The sequence below is a fragment of the Canis lupus genome, chromosome 21 (assembly GCF_048164855.1).
Source record: "Canis lupus baileyi chromosome 21, mCanLup2.hap1, whole genome shotgun sequence".
Classification (NCBI taxonomy): domain Eukaryota; kingdom Metazoa; phylum Chordata; class Mammalia; order Carnivora; family Canidae; genus Canis; species Canis lupus.
Window position 1 is genome coordinate 18,600,598 of NC_132858.1, and position 16,039 is coordinate 18,616,636.

The 16,039-nt window shown below is 40.1% G+C and overlaps 1 protein-coding gene and 1 long non-coding RNA gene across 8 annotated transcripts in view; one reads left to right on the forward strand and one right to left on the reverse strand.

Annotated features, from left to right (window-relative positions):
- The window catches only part of LOC140612811 (uncharacterized), a 50,547-nt gene that overhangs the window by 7,103 nt on the left and 27,405 nt on the right, over positions 1–16,039 (forward strand). For all 3 annotated transcript variants that reach the window (XR_012013936.1, XR_012013934.1, XR_012013935.1), the window contains exon 2: positions 6,969–7,080. This is a non-coding gene — a long non-coding RNA (uncharacterized lncRNA). The remainder of the gene's footprint in view (positions 1–6,968; positions 7,081–16,039) is intronic.
- The window catches only part of LOC140612806 (glycine N-phenylacetyltransferase-like), a 73,513-nt gene continuing 68,771 nt past the window's right edge, over positions 11,298–16,039 (reverse strand). For all 5 annotated transcript variants that reach the window (XM_072790919.1, XM_072790920.1, XM_072790921.1 and 2 more), the window contains 3 exons: positions 14,843–14,969; positions 13,834–14,005; positions 11,298–11,793 (listed from right to left, as the gene is read on the reverse strand). In XM_072790919.1, coding sequence (XP_072647020.1) covers positions 11,391–11,793; positions 13,834–14,005; positions 14,843–14,969 — 702 coding nt within the window. In that variant the 3' untranslated portion in view covers positions 11,298–11,390. The remainder of the gene's footprint in view (positions 11,794–13,833; positions 14,006–14,842; positions 14,970–16,039) is intronic.

A 16,039-nucleotide genomic window follows, 5' to 3' on the forward strand; every position in this document is an offset into this window, starting at 1 on the left:
GAGTCCTTCCCATCAGAGAAGCAGAAACAGAAGTGGTTAGTGTCTAGTGAGAAAGTTGAAAAAGCCTGTGTGCTTCTTCAGTCCATGGACCAGCAGAGCACAGGTCTGCACATATTGCTCTCTATGCTTTCTAGGAGTGTTGATTCCTGGAATACTAATTCTCTATTTTATCTGCTAAGGTTGAAGCCATTGTAATAATTCCTTACTCTTTATCCAAGGCCAAAGGCCACTGAAACTGCTCTGTCCCTGTCAGCAGAGTGGACCCCTTGGTTCTTGTAGAGTCCACACCTCACAACGGCTGATTATAACAAAAGAGCAGTGTCCCCTGTGCCCCAGCCCCAGACACCAGAGCCCCAGGCCTCTGTCTCCTTCAACCTTAACACTCAGTCAGTCAAAATTTGGGTCTCCACCCCCCTTGTATCTTTTTTTTTAATAATAAATTTATTTTTTATTGGTGTTCCATTTGCCAACATACAGAATAACACCCAGTGCTCATCCTGTCAAGTGCCCCCCTCAGTGCCTGCCAACCAGTCACCCCCACTCCCTGCCCACCTCCCCTTCCACCACCCCTTGTTCGTTTCCCAAAGTTAGGAGTCTTCCATGTTATGTCTCCCTTTCTGATATTTCCTACCCAGTTCTTCCCCCTTCCCCTCTATTCCCTTTCACTATTATTTATATTCCCCAAATGAATGAGACCATATAATGTTTGTTCTTCTCCGATTGACTTACTTCACTCAGCATAATACCCTCCAGTTCCATCCACATTGAAGCAAATGGTGGGTATTTGTCATTTCTAATGGCTGAGCAATATTCCATTGTCTACATAGACCACATCTTCTTCATCCATTCATCTTTCGATGGACACCGAGGCTTCTTCCACAGTTTGGCTATTATGGACTTTGCTGCTAGAAACATCGGGGTGCAGGTGTCCCAGTGTTTCACTGCATCTGTATCTTTGGGGTAAATCCTCAGCAGTGCAATTGCTGGGTCGTAGGGCAGATCTATTTTTAACTCTTTGAGGAACTTCCACACAGTTTTCCAGAGTGGCTGCACCAGTTCACATTCCCACCAACAGTGCAGGAGGGTTACCCTTTCTCCACATCCTCTCCAACATTTGTGGTTTCCTGCCTTGTTAATTTTCCCCATTCTCACTGGTGTGAGGTGGGATTTCATTGTGGTTTTGATTTGTATTTCCCTGATGGCCAGTGATGCGGAGCATTTTCTTATATGCTTGTTGGCCATGTCTATGTCTTCCTCTGTGAGATTTCTGTTCATGTCTTTTGCCCATTTCATGATTGGATTGTTTGTTTCTTTGCTGTTGAGTTTAATAAGTTCTTTATAGATCTTGGAAACTAGCCCTTTATCTGATACGTCATTTGCAAATATCTTCTCCCCCCATTCTGTAGTTTCTGTTAGTTTTGTTGACTGTATCCTTTGCTGTGCAAAAGCTTCTTATCTTGATGAAGTCCCAATAGTTCATTTTTGCTTTTGTTTCTTTTGCCTTCGTGGATGTATCTTGCAAGAAGTTACTGTGGCCGAGTTCAAAAAGGGTGTTGCCTGTGTTCTTCTCTAGGATTTTGATGGAATCTTGTCTCACATTTAGATCTTTCATCCCAAGACACAAAAGTCCAGGGCCAGATGGCTTCCCTGGGGAATTCTATCAAACGTTTAAAGAAGAAACCATACCTATTCTACTTGACTCTGTGGTTATAATCCTTGCTCTGTTATATGAAATAACAAGGATAAATCTCACACACTTTGGGATCAAATACAAGAAGAAAGCCTAAGGAGCAGTGGCATTAGTCCAATTTATGTGTTTTCCTCTGGGTGCTGGGTGCAGATCCAGGCAGTGATGTTAGAAGCAGCGTTGCATAATGGCTCAGAGGAAGACAATGAGGCCAAACTAACAGGGTTGAGATCCTGACTGCACCAATTGGGACAAATTATTTCCCCTTTCTATGCATCTGTTCTTGTATCTAGAAAGAGGAGTAAATCATGGCACTTAACTCTATAGAGTTTTGAGGAAATATTAAGTTCTTCCCCTGCTCTGCCCTAAGTGATACAGTCTGTGTGTCCTTTCTCACCAAAGAGGTGCCTCTCCTTAATTGGAATTCAGGCTAGTGAGTTGCCCTATACCTCCAAATCCCTTTTTAAAAAATATTTTATTTATTTATTCATGAGAGACACACAGAGAAGCAGAGACACAGGCAGAGGGAGAAGCAGGCTCCCTGCGGGGAGCCCAATGCAGGACTCAATCCCAGGACCCCAGGATCACTTCAGCACTGAGCTGAAGGCAGATGCTCAACCACTGAGCCACCCAGGTGCCCCTTGCCTCCAGATCTTTATGAATTCCAGGAAATGTATGATTTGTAGTTTATCCAGCCTTTTCTTATCATTAGTGTGGGAAAAATGCTTTTTCCAGCTTTCTAAATCCTACAGAGAAGCAGAAATGAGATTATATTTTTTCTTCATTTAGATATACGTAACTATAATGCCTTAGACAATAATCATTTAGAAAAGTTCCTGGTACATGGTAGGCATATATAAATGTTTTATTAAATAAAGAAAGAATAACTGAATACAGTGCATTGTGGATGTACAGATATTTAGTGGAAATAATTCTTTTCCTGGTGTTCTAGTTTCCATAAGGCTCATATTCATGAGATGACAGAAAAATTTCTTTAAAAGTTTCCATGTTTTTTACTGAAGAAATGTGTGTACCTTTCCACAAAAAAACAAACAAAAAAACAAAAAACAAAAAACAAAAAAACAAAAAAAACCCTCTTATTTAAATCACTTAATTCATTAAATCCCCAAAACTCATTTTGGACTTTTCTCATGAGTTATCCTATACACCTATGTATGTATACTCACATCACCGTGTTGGATGGAGCTTGCCTCAATCTGGAACTCCTGCTCCCCCCAAAACATGATAAAATGTTATCAAAATACGGTCAGGTAGCCAAATGCCAGCCTTGATAACAGATAAAAGGGATTGGAGCAAATCGCTTCCATCTTCACAAGAGCTGATTTTAGAGTGGAAAACAGATGTTTCTGTTAAACAGGCCAGAGACCTTGGAAGATAGATGAGATAAGATCAAACTGACTTCTTCAAAATGTTGCAAGCTGTTTTCCTTCCTATAGTGGAAATAATGCACTCTAAGCCCTGAGAGTAAGAAGAATGATTTTCCAAAGCCCTTATTTCTTGAACATTTGTTGAAGGAAGTGGCCATACTTAGTATCTGAAAGGAAAAGCTTTTTACTCGGTATTTTTCAGGCTGATGGTGCAGGAGCAGGGCAAATGCTCTCATCTTGCTTTGTCCTCCAGTCTTAATTGACTGAGCCACCTCTATGCCTACATGCCTGAGAGGGGGAGCTTCCTCAGCATGCCTGTCCCTCCTCCTCATGGCAGCCAATCTCAGCCTTGTCTCTATGTCAGGAATTGCATGGAAGAGTATTTCCTACCACTCCCTCCGTGGTGGCATACATTTACTAATGTTGAAATAAAATCCTGGGCTCAGGACAATTTCCTGCCCCTATCCAGGAGTAGTGGGCTTTTACTTATTTTACTCTTCTCCAGCAACAGTGGGTCTTTATTTATGTCTGGAGAATGGCAGGAGTTGTTACTCTTCTCCCAGCAGTTTAAGACTTTTGCTACATAGGAGAAGAGAGCCCAGTTGGGGTTGCATTGTATGCCTTTCCCAAGGTGACATTCCCTGCAAAACCAAGGGAGGCACCTTCTGGTCTTCAGCCTGTCCCCAGTCTTTAATGTTAACACCTGGGGAAGGCCCATAGAGAAGAACCCGTGAGTACATAGCACTCTTGTGTCTGGGGCTCTAGGGGCTTCCTACTGTCAAACTAGCTCACATTCAATCCTTAGCAATTTAATAAAATTCTAATTTCTTCTTACCTGTTGGTATGGAAGTCACCTTGTTCTTCTTGTGCTCTGCCACAGGTAAGACAGTCTTTGTGTCATTTCTTGTCTCAGAAGGGCCTGTCCTTTCTTGGTATTTAGCCTACTCAGTTGTCCTGTGCCCTCAGCTCTCTAGCAAGTCCCCGAAAATGATGAGTTTGTGGTTTTTATCCAGCTTTTTCTCATCATTAGAGAAAAATCCCAGGCAAAAGCAGAATTAAGGTTATCTTTCCTTAATTTAAATATGCATTGCTCTACCTTACTTTTGGTATCATTCTAGAAACTACAGGACTGATTGGCAATGGCAAAAAGTAAAAAATCCAAAATTATTCAATTACTCGTAACTAGTTGGACTATAAAATTGTAATGGATTATTTTGGTGAGGGGTGTGTGTTATGGTCTGAGTTATTTATTTTGCCAGCTAAATTGAAGGATAAATGTCATATAACCATCCAACATGTCCATATCCTATGGGTAAGGTCATCCATTATCAAGAATCCATTCCACCAGTTATAATGTGTACCCTCAGGAAGGATTTTTTTTTTGTAATGTAACTTTTTTTTATAAATTTATTTTTTATTGGTGTTCAATTTGCCAACATATAGAATAACACCCAGTGCTCATCCCCCCTCAGTGCCCATCACCCAGTCACCCCCCTCCCCCGCCCACCTCCCCTTCCATCACCCTTAGTTCGTTTCCCAGAGTTAGGAGTCTCTCATGTTCTGTCTCCCTTTCTGATATTTCCCACTCATTTTTCTCCTTTCCCCTTTATTCCCTTTCACTATTTTTTATATTCCCCAAATAAATGAGACCATATAAAGTTTATCCTTCTCCGACTGACTTATTTCACTCAGCATAATACCCACCAGTTCCATCCACGTCGAAGCAAATGGTGGGTATTTGTCGTTTCTAATGGCTGAGGAATATTCCATTGTATACATAAACCACATCTTCTTTATCCATTCATCTTTCAATGGACACGGAGGCTCCTTCCACAGTTTGGCTATTGTGGACATTGCTGCTAGAAACATCGGGGTGCAGGTGTCCCGGCGTTTCACTGCATCTGTATCTTTGGGGTGAATCCCCAGCAGTGCAATTGCTGGTTCTAGGGAAGATCTATTTTTAACTCTTTGAGGAACCTCTACACAGTTTTGCAGAGTGGCTGCCCCAGTTCACATTCCCACCAACAGTGCAGGAGGGTTCCCCTTTCTCCACATCCTCTCCAACATTTGTGGTTTCTTGTCTTGTTAATTTTCTCCATTCTCACTGGTGTGAGGTAGTATCTCATTGTGGTTTTGATTTGTATTTCCCTGATGGCAAGTGATGTGGAGCATTTTCTCATGTGCTTGTTGGCCATGTCTATGTCTTCAGGAAGGATTTTTTAATCCAAATTCTTGGTAAGGAGGGGGCCCTGGGTGGCTCAGTGGTTGGACTATGCCTTTGGCTCAGGTCATGATCCCAGGGTCCCGAGATTGAGTCCCACATCGAGCTCCCCACAGGGAGCCTGCTTCTCCCTCTGTGTCTCTGCCTCTCTCTCTGTGTCTCTCATGAATAAATAAATAAAATCTTTAGAAAAGAAATTCTTTGTAAGGAGAAATCGTCCACTAAGAATATTGGACAAATACTTAGAATGGCCTAAGATCCCCAGATGACTAGGAGTTTTTATCCTTGATTGGCACAAGAAAGCCAGTCCCACAAATGCAAAGAAGCCAGACATTCCTCAAGAGAGTAATCAACTTTAGTGGAGCTGCAAGTTTATTTTCTTTGGGTTTTTAGTTTGTGACAACCTGAAAAGCCCTATGAAATATCCAAAATTCAATTACTTATTATTTTAAATATACTCAGGAGTTGTACAGTCCCAAGAATATGAATCAGTGCAAGATATAATCGATTACAAAAGTCCTTTAAATTGAGTGTTTAGGACCCATAAAATTTAAGATCTACATAGTTAAGGAGATAAAGATACTTATAGAGCCAAAGAGTCTAAAACCCAAATAGATGTATAAATAATTTTTAAATGAAATAATAAAATTCACAAGGAGACTAAGTAAAGAATGCCAATAAATGCCAGAAGAACTGCATTAAGGTGAAGACAGAAAACCCTGGGGTTCGTGGTTTAGATTGGAAAACCCACCAAACTGTTTGTTATATATAGTAAGAAAACCTTCTCTTTCCTCTCCGGACCATGTCCACCTCCCTTAAATGTTTCCCCAGTGATGATGGGCAAGACCATCTCCACAAAGACATAGTATAGCCTAATGAATAATATAGAAGAATAAATGTGTAGATTAGATATCTACAGAGGGAATATTATAAGGAAACCAACCTCTATAATAAAACAGTACCGAATGTCATGGTTAAAGAAAAAAGATTCAGTAAAATTGAGGAACATCACTTTTAAATAGCCTTTGTAAAGTTACGTATAGCATTCATATTCTCTGTCCTGCAGCACATCAGAAAGCAGTGTCTCAATTTCATGCATGACATGTGATCCTGTCTTTCCAACTGGTATGATGAAGAGTCTTTTCCTCTGAGTGTCATGAGGTCTCCTATAACAACTTCAGTGACACAGTACCCCTCCTTCCTTGCTGACCATGGGGATGTCTTGGAGAGGGGCCCTAGCTTGTGTGCCTGTAGATGACCTGTTACCTTAATGTGTTAAGGAAATATACTGTAATGGTCTACAACCTTGGTAATGGAGAGCTCTTCTCCTCTTCCTCTAGCAATTCAATTTAAGACTAAGAAGTCTTAAATTCTGAGTCTGTTTTTTCTCACACCTTCCCACAACAGTATCTTTGGGTATCTGGATTCAGCTAGATAGTAGATCCAGAAAAAGGATACAAAACACAATCTCTTCTATTATTGTTGCATGTATCATAAATGAAAGAAAGAAGGAACAAAGAAAACTTGAGCCCCCAGCCTGGTTCTCAGAAGTTTTTAATATTTAAGGATGGGTTAGGACACATATCCTCTTACTGTGGACCATCTAGCCAGCCCTAACATTTGATAATAGGACCAAGATTGCAGGATTGGTGAATGTCAATGTTAATTTCAGGGGCCTTGGGATGCCTTGAAAATGGCTCAAGAGAAAAGCAGCAACTATGTTATTGCTGAGTAGGGGAGATGGAGGATGTGCTTCTGAATATGGGGAAACAGAGGACAGAAAGGTAGGTGGCACTTTGGAGAAAATGATACTTCAAGTAGAATTTCAAATAATCTGGTGAATGTCCTTGCCGGGCATTTCTTAGATTTTAAAAGTTTATGTCTTTCTGTGTTATTATATACACTAGCTGAAAATAGTCTTTCCTTTGCTATAAATCACTTCTGCTTTCAATAGTCAGACTATTTAACAGGGATTCTGGAAAGGAGTAATTTGTGTCTGCCTATTAGGTAGTTCAACTGGTGTCCATATTGGAACTCTAGCCAATAAAAATGTATATTTCCTTTTCCTGCCACTGATATTTCTGACACAAGAACTACTCAACATATATACATGGTAGATGTTAGATAGATATCCAATTATTTTTAATCCAATTGGTAAATTATACTCTGGACATCTTATAGCTTGGTCCTACCCAATTTACTAACCATTCCCTGCCCACCCCTCCTTCTACCTTGTAATAATAATCTTCAGTCCATATTGCACCTATCCTGGTGCTTAATACCAGAAGTAACAATTTATGTTTTTGGAGTGCTTAATATGTGCCAGACATTTCCCCAAGTTGTTCGTTTACATTTTCTTGTTCATTTGATTTGTGCAATAAACCTGTAATTTGGGAACTGTCCTTTTCCTTCATCTTAGAGATGAGAATTCTGTGACACAGAGTTGTTAAGTAATTTCCCCCCCCTTTACAGAGATGACTAAAGGTAGTTCTGGGATTTTCACTCAGAGAGTCCAGTTCCACAGTATGTACTTCTAATCACTCAACTACATTGCCCTACCCTCAGTGTTTATATAATCTTATTGATGTGTTTTGTTTTATATTAATAGGTGATCACTAGAATGTAAGCTCCTCAAAGGGCCTATGTTTCATTCAGCATGTGCCAGATTCCTAGAATAGTCCCTGGCTTATAGTAGATGATCAGTTAATATCTATTACTGTTATTGAAATGAGAAAATTGTGGAGAATTTGACACATATATTTTGTGCTACCAGCATGTAGAAAGGCATGAGAAATTCATATGAAAAGGCAGGAGAATCTTTGCTTATTCTCACATATCTACTTCCAATCCATGGAATTTTCCTCAAGAAAATATTTGTTTAAAAAGAAGAAAGGAATAAAGGGAAGAAAGAAGGAAAGAAAGAAAGAAAAGAAAGAAAGAAAGAAAGAAAGAAAGAAAGAAAGAAAGAAAGAAAGAAAGAAAAAGAAAGAAAGAAAGAAAAAGGGATTATAGGGGAAAGGAGAGAAAATGAGTGGGAAATATCAGTGAGGGTGACAGAGCATGAGAGACACCTAACTCTGGGAAATGAACAGGCGGTAGTGGAAGGGGAGGTGGGTGGGGGTCGCAGTGACTGGATGACGGGCACTAATAGGGGGACTTGATGGGATGAGCACTTGGTGTTATGCTATATGTTGGCAAATTGAACTCCAATCAAAAAATATATACAAAAAGAGAAAACCCTAAAGATTCCACCATAATATAAACCTACTAAAACTAATAAACAGTTGCATACAAAATACTAAAAATACAAAAATGAATTGCATTTCTATACTCTAACAATTAATTATCAGAAAAAGAAATTTAAAAAGTCCCTTTTATAATAGCAACAAAAAGAATAAAATGCTTCGGAATAGTTTTAAACAAGGAGGTCAAAGATCTGTACCTTTATTATAAAATAATAAAGTATAAAATATTAATGTATATTAATGTAAGAAATTTAAGTGGATGCACAAAAATTAAATATTAATGTAAGAAATTTAAGTGAATGCACAAAAATTTATCCATGGACTGGAAAAATTAACATTGTGCAGATGCCCATTCTACCAAAAGCAATCCCTATTAAGGCAATCCTTATTGAAATTCCAATAGAAATAGAAAAAACAATCCTAAAATTTGTATGGAACCACAGAAGAACCCCAATAGCCAAAAGGATGGTGAGAAAGAAAAACAAAGCAGGAGGTATTGTCCCTCCTGACTTCTAATTATGTTAGAAAACTATAATAATCAAGACAGTATAATATTGGCATAAAATCAGACATGTAGATTACTGGAACAGAGTAGAGAACCCGGAAATAAACCCATGTATATATGGTCACGTAATTTCCAACAAAAGTGACACGAATATATAATAGTGAAAAGACAGTTTTTTCAATTTCAATACGGTGTTGAGAAAACTGTCTATCCACATGCAAAAGAACGAAATTGGACTACTATCTTATACTATACACAAAAATCAACTCAAAATAAATTAAAGACAAGCACATAAGACCTGAAGCCATAAAACCCCTAGAAGACTTAGGAGAAACATTCCTTGACATTGATGTTCGTAACTTTTTTTTTTTGGATTTGACACCAAAAGCGAACACAATAAAAACAAAAACGAACAAGTGGGACTATATCAAACCAAAAAGTTTCTGCACAGCAAAGGAAGTAAACCATCAATAAAATAAAAAATGCATGACATGAAATGTGAGAAAATATTTGCAAATAATATATCTAATAAGAGATTAATATCCAAAATATATAGGGAACTCATGGCTCAAGAGCAAAACAAAATAAAATCCCATGTAATCCAACCAAAACATGAGCAGAGGACCTGAAAAGACATTTTTCTGAAGAAAACACACAAATGGCCAACAGGCATGTGAAAAGATGATCATCACTAATCATCAGGATAGGCACATCAAAACCCCAGTGAGTATTTCCTTACATCTGTCAGCATCTGTGTTACCAAAACGACAAGAGCTAACCAGGTTAGCAAAGATGTGGAGAAAAGGGAACCCCTGTGCACTGTTGGTGGGAATGTAAATCATTACAGCCACTATGGAAAACAGTGTGAAGTTCTTCGAGAAATTAAAATGGACTTCTGTATTATTAAGGAGTCCGACTTCTGGGTATGTATATTCAAAGGAAATGAAATCACTATCTAGGAGAGATTTCTGCATTCCTATGTTCACTGAATTTTTCACAATAGCCAAGTCATGGAAACAAGGTAAGTGTCTATTGACAGATGAATGGATCAAGATGATGTGATACACACACACACACACACACACACACACACACACAGACACACACAATGGAATATTATTCAACCACAAAATAATAAGGAAATCTTGTCATTTGTGATAGTGTAGATGAATCTGGAGGGTGTTATGCTAGTGAAATGAGCCAGGCAAAGTCACATACTACATGGTATCACCTATATGTGGAATCATATAAAAAAAAAAAAAGGCTAACTCATAGAAACAGTCAAATGGTGGTTGCCAGGGGCTGGGACGTAGAGGGCATAGGGTAAGGCTGGTAAAAGGGTTCAAACTTTCAGTCTTTTTTTAAAAAAACTCTTATTTTATTTAAAGATCTTATTTATTCATGAGAGACACAGAGAGAGGGAGAGAGAGAGAGGCAGAGACACAGGCAGAGGGAGAAGCAGGCTCCATGCCGGGAGCCTGACATGGGACTCGATCCTGGGACTCCAGGATCACGCCCTGGGCTGAAGGCAGGCGCTAAACTGCTCAGCTACCCAGGGATCCCCAAACTTTCAGTCTTAAGATGAGTTAAGTCCTAAGGACCTGAGGTATAGCATGGTGATTGTCACTGGTAATTCTGTAAATTCTGTAATGCGTCACTGATATTTGCTGAGAGATTAGATCTTAAGTGTTCTCATTCTCCCCCACACACACATACACACAAAAGTAAGTATATGAAATAATTAATGAAAGTATTAATCACCTTGGTTGTGGGAGGCCCTCACAGTACATATGTGTGTGTGTGTGTATGTGTGTGTATATATATATATATATATCACTACGTTCTATACTTTAGATATATTACAATCTTATTTGTCAATTATACCTCAGTGAAGCTGGTTGGGGGTGGGGGCAGGGAAGAGGGAAGGTAAAGGAAAGAGAGAGGAAAATTATACTACCCTGAAGATAATGCCATGTCTTGGCAAAGTGGCCAAGTATGCTCATTAGCAATACTCCACTTGCAGGATGGGAGTCCAGGAGAAGCACTGGGGCAGCATGCAGCTGAATAAAGCATGTCACTGAGATCCAGCAGTGTAGGAAACTGAACAAGACCAGGGTCCATTGCAGGAAGGCCTGGCCATGCCAGGTCTGCTGGACCTGAAGGGGAGTCCCTGAGTGGTTTGAGAGCTGGGACTGTGGTGGTTCTGTGGACCATTCTCACTTCCTCCCGGAGCCCAGACAGCACACACGGCTTGACTGCTGATTACAATTTATTCTTCCTCTCTGCCCACCCGTCCAGTCTTCCACATCAGGCCACCCAACACTGTCTTGTGTTCAGGGCTGCCTCACAGAGGCACGCAGTGCCACTGGTTCCAGTCACAGGGCATGCAGATATGACCCAGGCTGTGACTCATTTTCTGTACGGGTTTGTTGCTTGTAAACGTATGGTAATAGGTAGGATAGTCAAGTTTGTCCAGAGCACGGATGTGAATATCCATGAGATAGGAGACGAGACCCCTGGCCCGGTGCTCAGGCACAGTACCCCCCATCCGTATCTCGCCTGTCTGGTCCATCAGGCTCCAGGACACAAGGGTCCCCTCGGGCCCCAGCAGGCAGAAGGTGGGGAAGGTTTGGATGCAGCGTTCGATGAATCTCTGGCTCCTCTCGTTGCCCCCGAAATACCAGAATTTATTCACCAAGGCAGCGTGGGTAACATCCAGGGAGGAGAGTTTAAACATCTCTTGGTTGCTGTGGAGAACAAGGGAAAAGAACACCCCATTATATCATCCTTACTGTGGAGTATTATATTTGTTTTTCCCCAAATTGTCTTCAGACAATGCAAATTGGAACACATGTAAAGGCATAGATTCTGTAGCCAGACTGCCTGAATTCATAATCTTTTTATAAAATGGAGACAGACATTACCACAGTGGTGATATTAGTAGCACCTCTATTAAATAATATGAGCTATCACATGATAAATATCTACGATTTGTGCCACACAAAAAAATAAGAATTACAGAGGCACCTGAGTAGCTCAATGGTTAAGCATCTGCCTTTGGCTCAGGTCGTGATCCTGGGGGCCTGGGATCCAGTCCCACATCTGGCTCTCCGAAGGGAGCCTGCTTCTCCCTCTGCCTATGTCTCTGCTGTTCTCTCTGTGTCTCTCATGAATAAAGAAATAAAATATTTTAAAAAAAAGAACTACACAAAATTAAGCATTATTCTTCTCAACATTGCTGCGACTCTCTACTTTAGATGGGAGAATCGATAACATCCGTGTTTTACACATAAGAATAGGAAAGCAGAAAATAAACAAGTGCCTAAAGGCATATGCTAGCAAGGTGTCACGCCAGAGCTTGGAATCCTGGAATCTTTGTATATTGGTGTCAGAGGGTCCTTGACCATTGTGGGAAAGCCAAAATCCAGGGAGAGGTAGTGATGTGGAGTGTCGGCAGGCCCCGGGTTACAGAACGCTGAAGTCTGAAGGCCACTGAGGTGGTGTACAAGGAGGTATCCTGGAAAGAGCCCACAATGTGGAAGCAGGAGGTGGAGCAGTGAGCCCCGGTGACACCCTTAGCCATCCATGTGACCCGAACAAGCTGTTTCATCCACTGAACCTATTTTCTGTCAGGAAAGTGAGAGTCCCTTGTCTATCTCATGGGATGAACAAGAGAATCAAATGAGATCATAGATTTGGAGGGTCCATCAGGCACAAGGTGCAATACAGTGTGAATAAAGCCTGTCCAGGCATATTAACACAGAGAGAGCCATAGGATCAGACATCTCCAGATCAAATCCCCGGATCAGTTTTAATTCTATTCAGGCATTGGTGGAGGGACATATATAACATGTTGAAGTTCTCTTTATTGGAGAACTTTTGCTCTGAGACGTAAACTCGTCGCGTATTTTTGAAGCATCTACTTTGTGTTCTGTTCTGGCTACTGAAGACTTATTGATGAACCACATAGTGTCCCCTGCTCTTGTGGAATTTTAAATGTTGCAGGGGAGGATCCAACAACAAACGGGCCTATAAATACACAGATAATTTTAGATAGTGGTAAGTTCATTGAGGAAAATAAAAATTTGGTTTTGCGATGAAGAATTATGGGAAGGGATGTTTTAGGCTCTCTGAGGAGAACTCTCTAAGGAAATGACATTTGAGAGAATGAATGGCAAAAAAAAAAAAAAAAGAAGCAGATATGTAAAGATCAGGGGAAAGGACATTTTAGGGGAAAAAAAAAACCCAAAAACAGGGATCCCTGGGTGGCGCAGCGGTTTGGCGCCTGCCTTTGGCCAGGGGCGCGATCCTGGAGATCCGGGATCGAGTCCCACGTCGGGCTCCGGTGCATGGAGCCTGCTTCTCCCTCTGCCTGTGTCTCTGCCTCTCTCTCTCTCTCTGTGACTATCATAAATAAATAAAAATTAAAAAAAAAAACCCAAAACAAATGCAGTGGTCCAAAGGCATGTGTTGAGTGAGTGTATGAGAGAAAGGCACAGAAAAAAGGACAGAGTGGGTGGTGGGAATAAGCAAGAGGGACAAGATGGAGTCCAAGACATGGTGGATTGTGGATCCTAGGGGGCCCTGAATGTCTGTAATGGTCATGTGAGCTGAGAAACACTGATGGCTTTTAGGTGGATGAATTGACATAATCCATGTGACAGACCAAAAGGATCACCCTGGAATTGGATTGTTGGGGGGCATAAGTGAACACAGGGAGAGAAGTTGGGAGGCCACTTCCATACAGAAAGGTGAGAGTAATGCAGAGCATCTTTTTTCAAACTCACATGGTCTTGGCTCTGCCAGATTCAAGAGGTAAGTTCTTTGCCTCCAGCAAAGAAGGGAGCAGTTTACGTGCTCTCTCGGGCATTGTATACACAATGCCTTGTTGTTGGTTGACCTTGACCAGGTTAGCAGCTGCAAGGTTCTGTATCACTTCGTTCAGGCTGGACTGGGTACCTAGAGCAGAGTAGGGTAAGGTGAGAAGCAATTGCCCATGCAGATGCTACAGAAGCTTCTTGGTCAAAGTATGCAGAATTTAAAGTCAGGCAGTGTTGCTTCTGGTGTTGCCATTAACCATGTGACCATGCCCAAGTCACTCCCTTATGCAAACAGATAATACTAAAAATCCTGACTATATCACTATGAGATCAATGGAGACATGTTATTTTCAAAATAGAAGTTAACCTTGAGTGTGCACATACTTCATGCCCAGGTATTGGTCTAATACCACATTTAATTCTTCCACTGACTCTATGTTCTAGGTACTTTTACTACCCTCATTTTTTACATACGAAGAAACTAAATAATAAGTTACATCACTTGCTCAAATCACAAAGCAAGTAACAGGCAGAGCAAGGATGACACCCTAGAGAATCTGACTGTGGAGGGCATGCTCTCAACCACTGTAGTAGTTCTTGTGACCTGGAGGTGCTCTCTGGCACAGGGAACTGTCATTCTTATTCCAGAAATTCAAGGCCAGCGGGGGAGCTCTGCTCTCACACCTGATCACCCTCAGGGACCCTGTATATGTCTGTAGAGTCTATCATGAATCCTCAGCTAACAAGAAATTCCATTACTCACAGTTCCTTGTATCAAGCCCATAGTTTGGAATGTTTGAATTCTAGTCCACTGAAGAGGTGGCAGCAGCTGGTGTAAAGAATGAACACCTAGCTAAGTGGGGTTTGGTAGAGGAAGGAAAGTCTGTGGGGGAATGTTCTCAGGATGAAAAGTGACCCTGCAGGGTAGCTGTGAACAGTCACAGAAGCTAGCACACATCCCACATCCCTTACTTACTTTGGATCTGCAAATGTTGTTTCCAGTTGATGACACTTGATGCACCAAGGAATTCTTGACAGTTTTGGGGATTCTTAGAATAGATTTGGTAGGTATTGGTATAGTGATCAAAATCATCTGCCATTTCCTATTTGGTTAGGTAATGTGGAGTAAATAAAATTGATTATACCCAGTGATTAGAATACTTGGCTTTAGTATTTCATTATACTGTGCTATCTTATAAACTTGTAAATACTGCTATTTTTCTTGATGTACTATCATTATTCCTGAATCGTTACATCATGAGAGCAAGTCAGGGATTTAGTTGATTACTCAATTTATGGTTAAGGAAAATTTGCTGAACTAACTATGTTGTGTTACAATTTCAAATCAACCAAATATGCACTGGTTTAGAAAGCATCCTTCTGTAATTTTATAATTCTCAGGAGAAAGAAAGTATTACTATCAAAGGCAAGCTTCCACTGAAAGGGTAAATCTTACTCTATTTAAAAGAGTCTCAAAAAAAGAGTCTCAGGACAAATGGATTATAAACATCACAATGTTGAAATTCACACAGGTAACCTTGTGTCAATTTTTACTTATGTGTGATATAGCTACACAAAACAAAGACACACAATGTCTTTATTTTTCTTTTTTTTAATTTTAAAATTTTAAATTTAAGTATAATTAATATACAGTGTTATATTAGTTTCAGGTGTACAATATAATGATTCAACAATTGTATACATTAATCAGTGCTCATCGCATTAAATGCACTCTTAATCCTCTTCACCTATTGCACCCATCTACCCATCCCCTTCCCCTCTGGCAACCATCAGGATTTTATTTTTCCTGTATTTAAGAATCTGGTTTTTTTTGTCTCTTTTTTCTTTGTTTATTTTGTTTCTTAAATCCCACATGAATGAAATTGTATGGTATTTGTCTTTCTCTGACTGATTTATTTCATTTAACATTATACCCTCTAAATCCATCCATGTTGTTGCAGATAACAAGATTTCATTCTTTTTATGACTAATATTTATTATATGTATAATACATTTTTTCTATATAAAGCTATATTTATAGATATATAAAACATGTTCTTTATCCATTCATGTATCGATGGATACGTGGATTGCTTCCATATCTTGGTCATTGTAATAATCCCGCAATAAACACAGGGGGGCACATATCTTTTCAAATTAGTATTTTCACTCT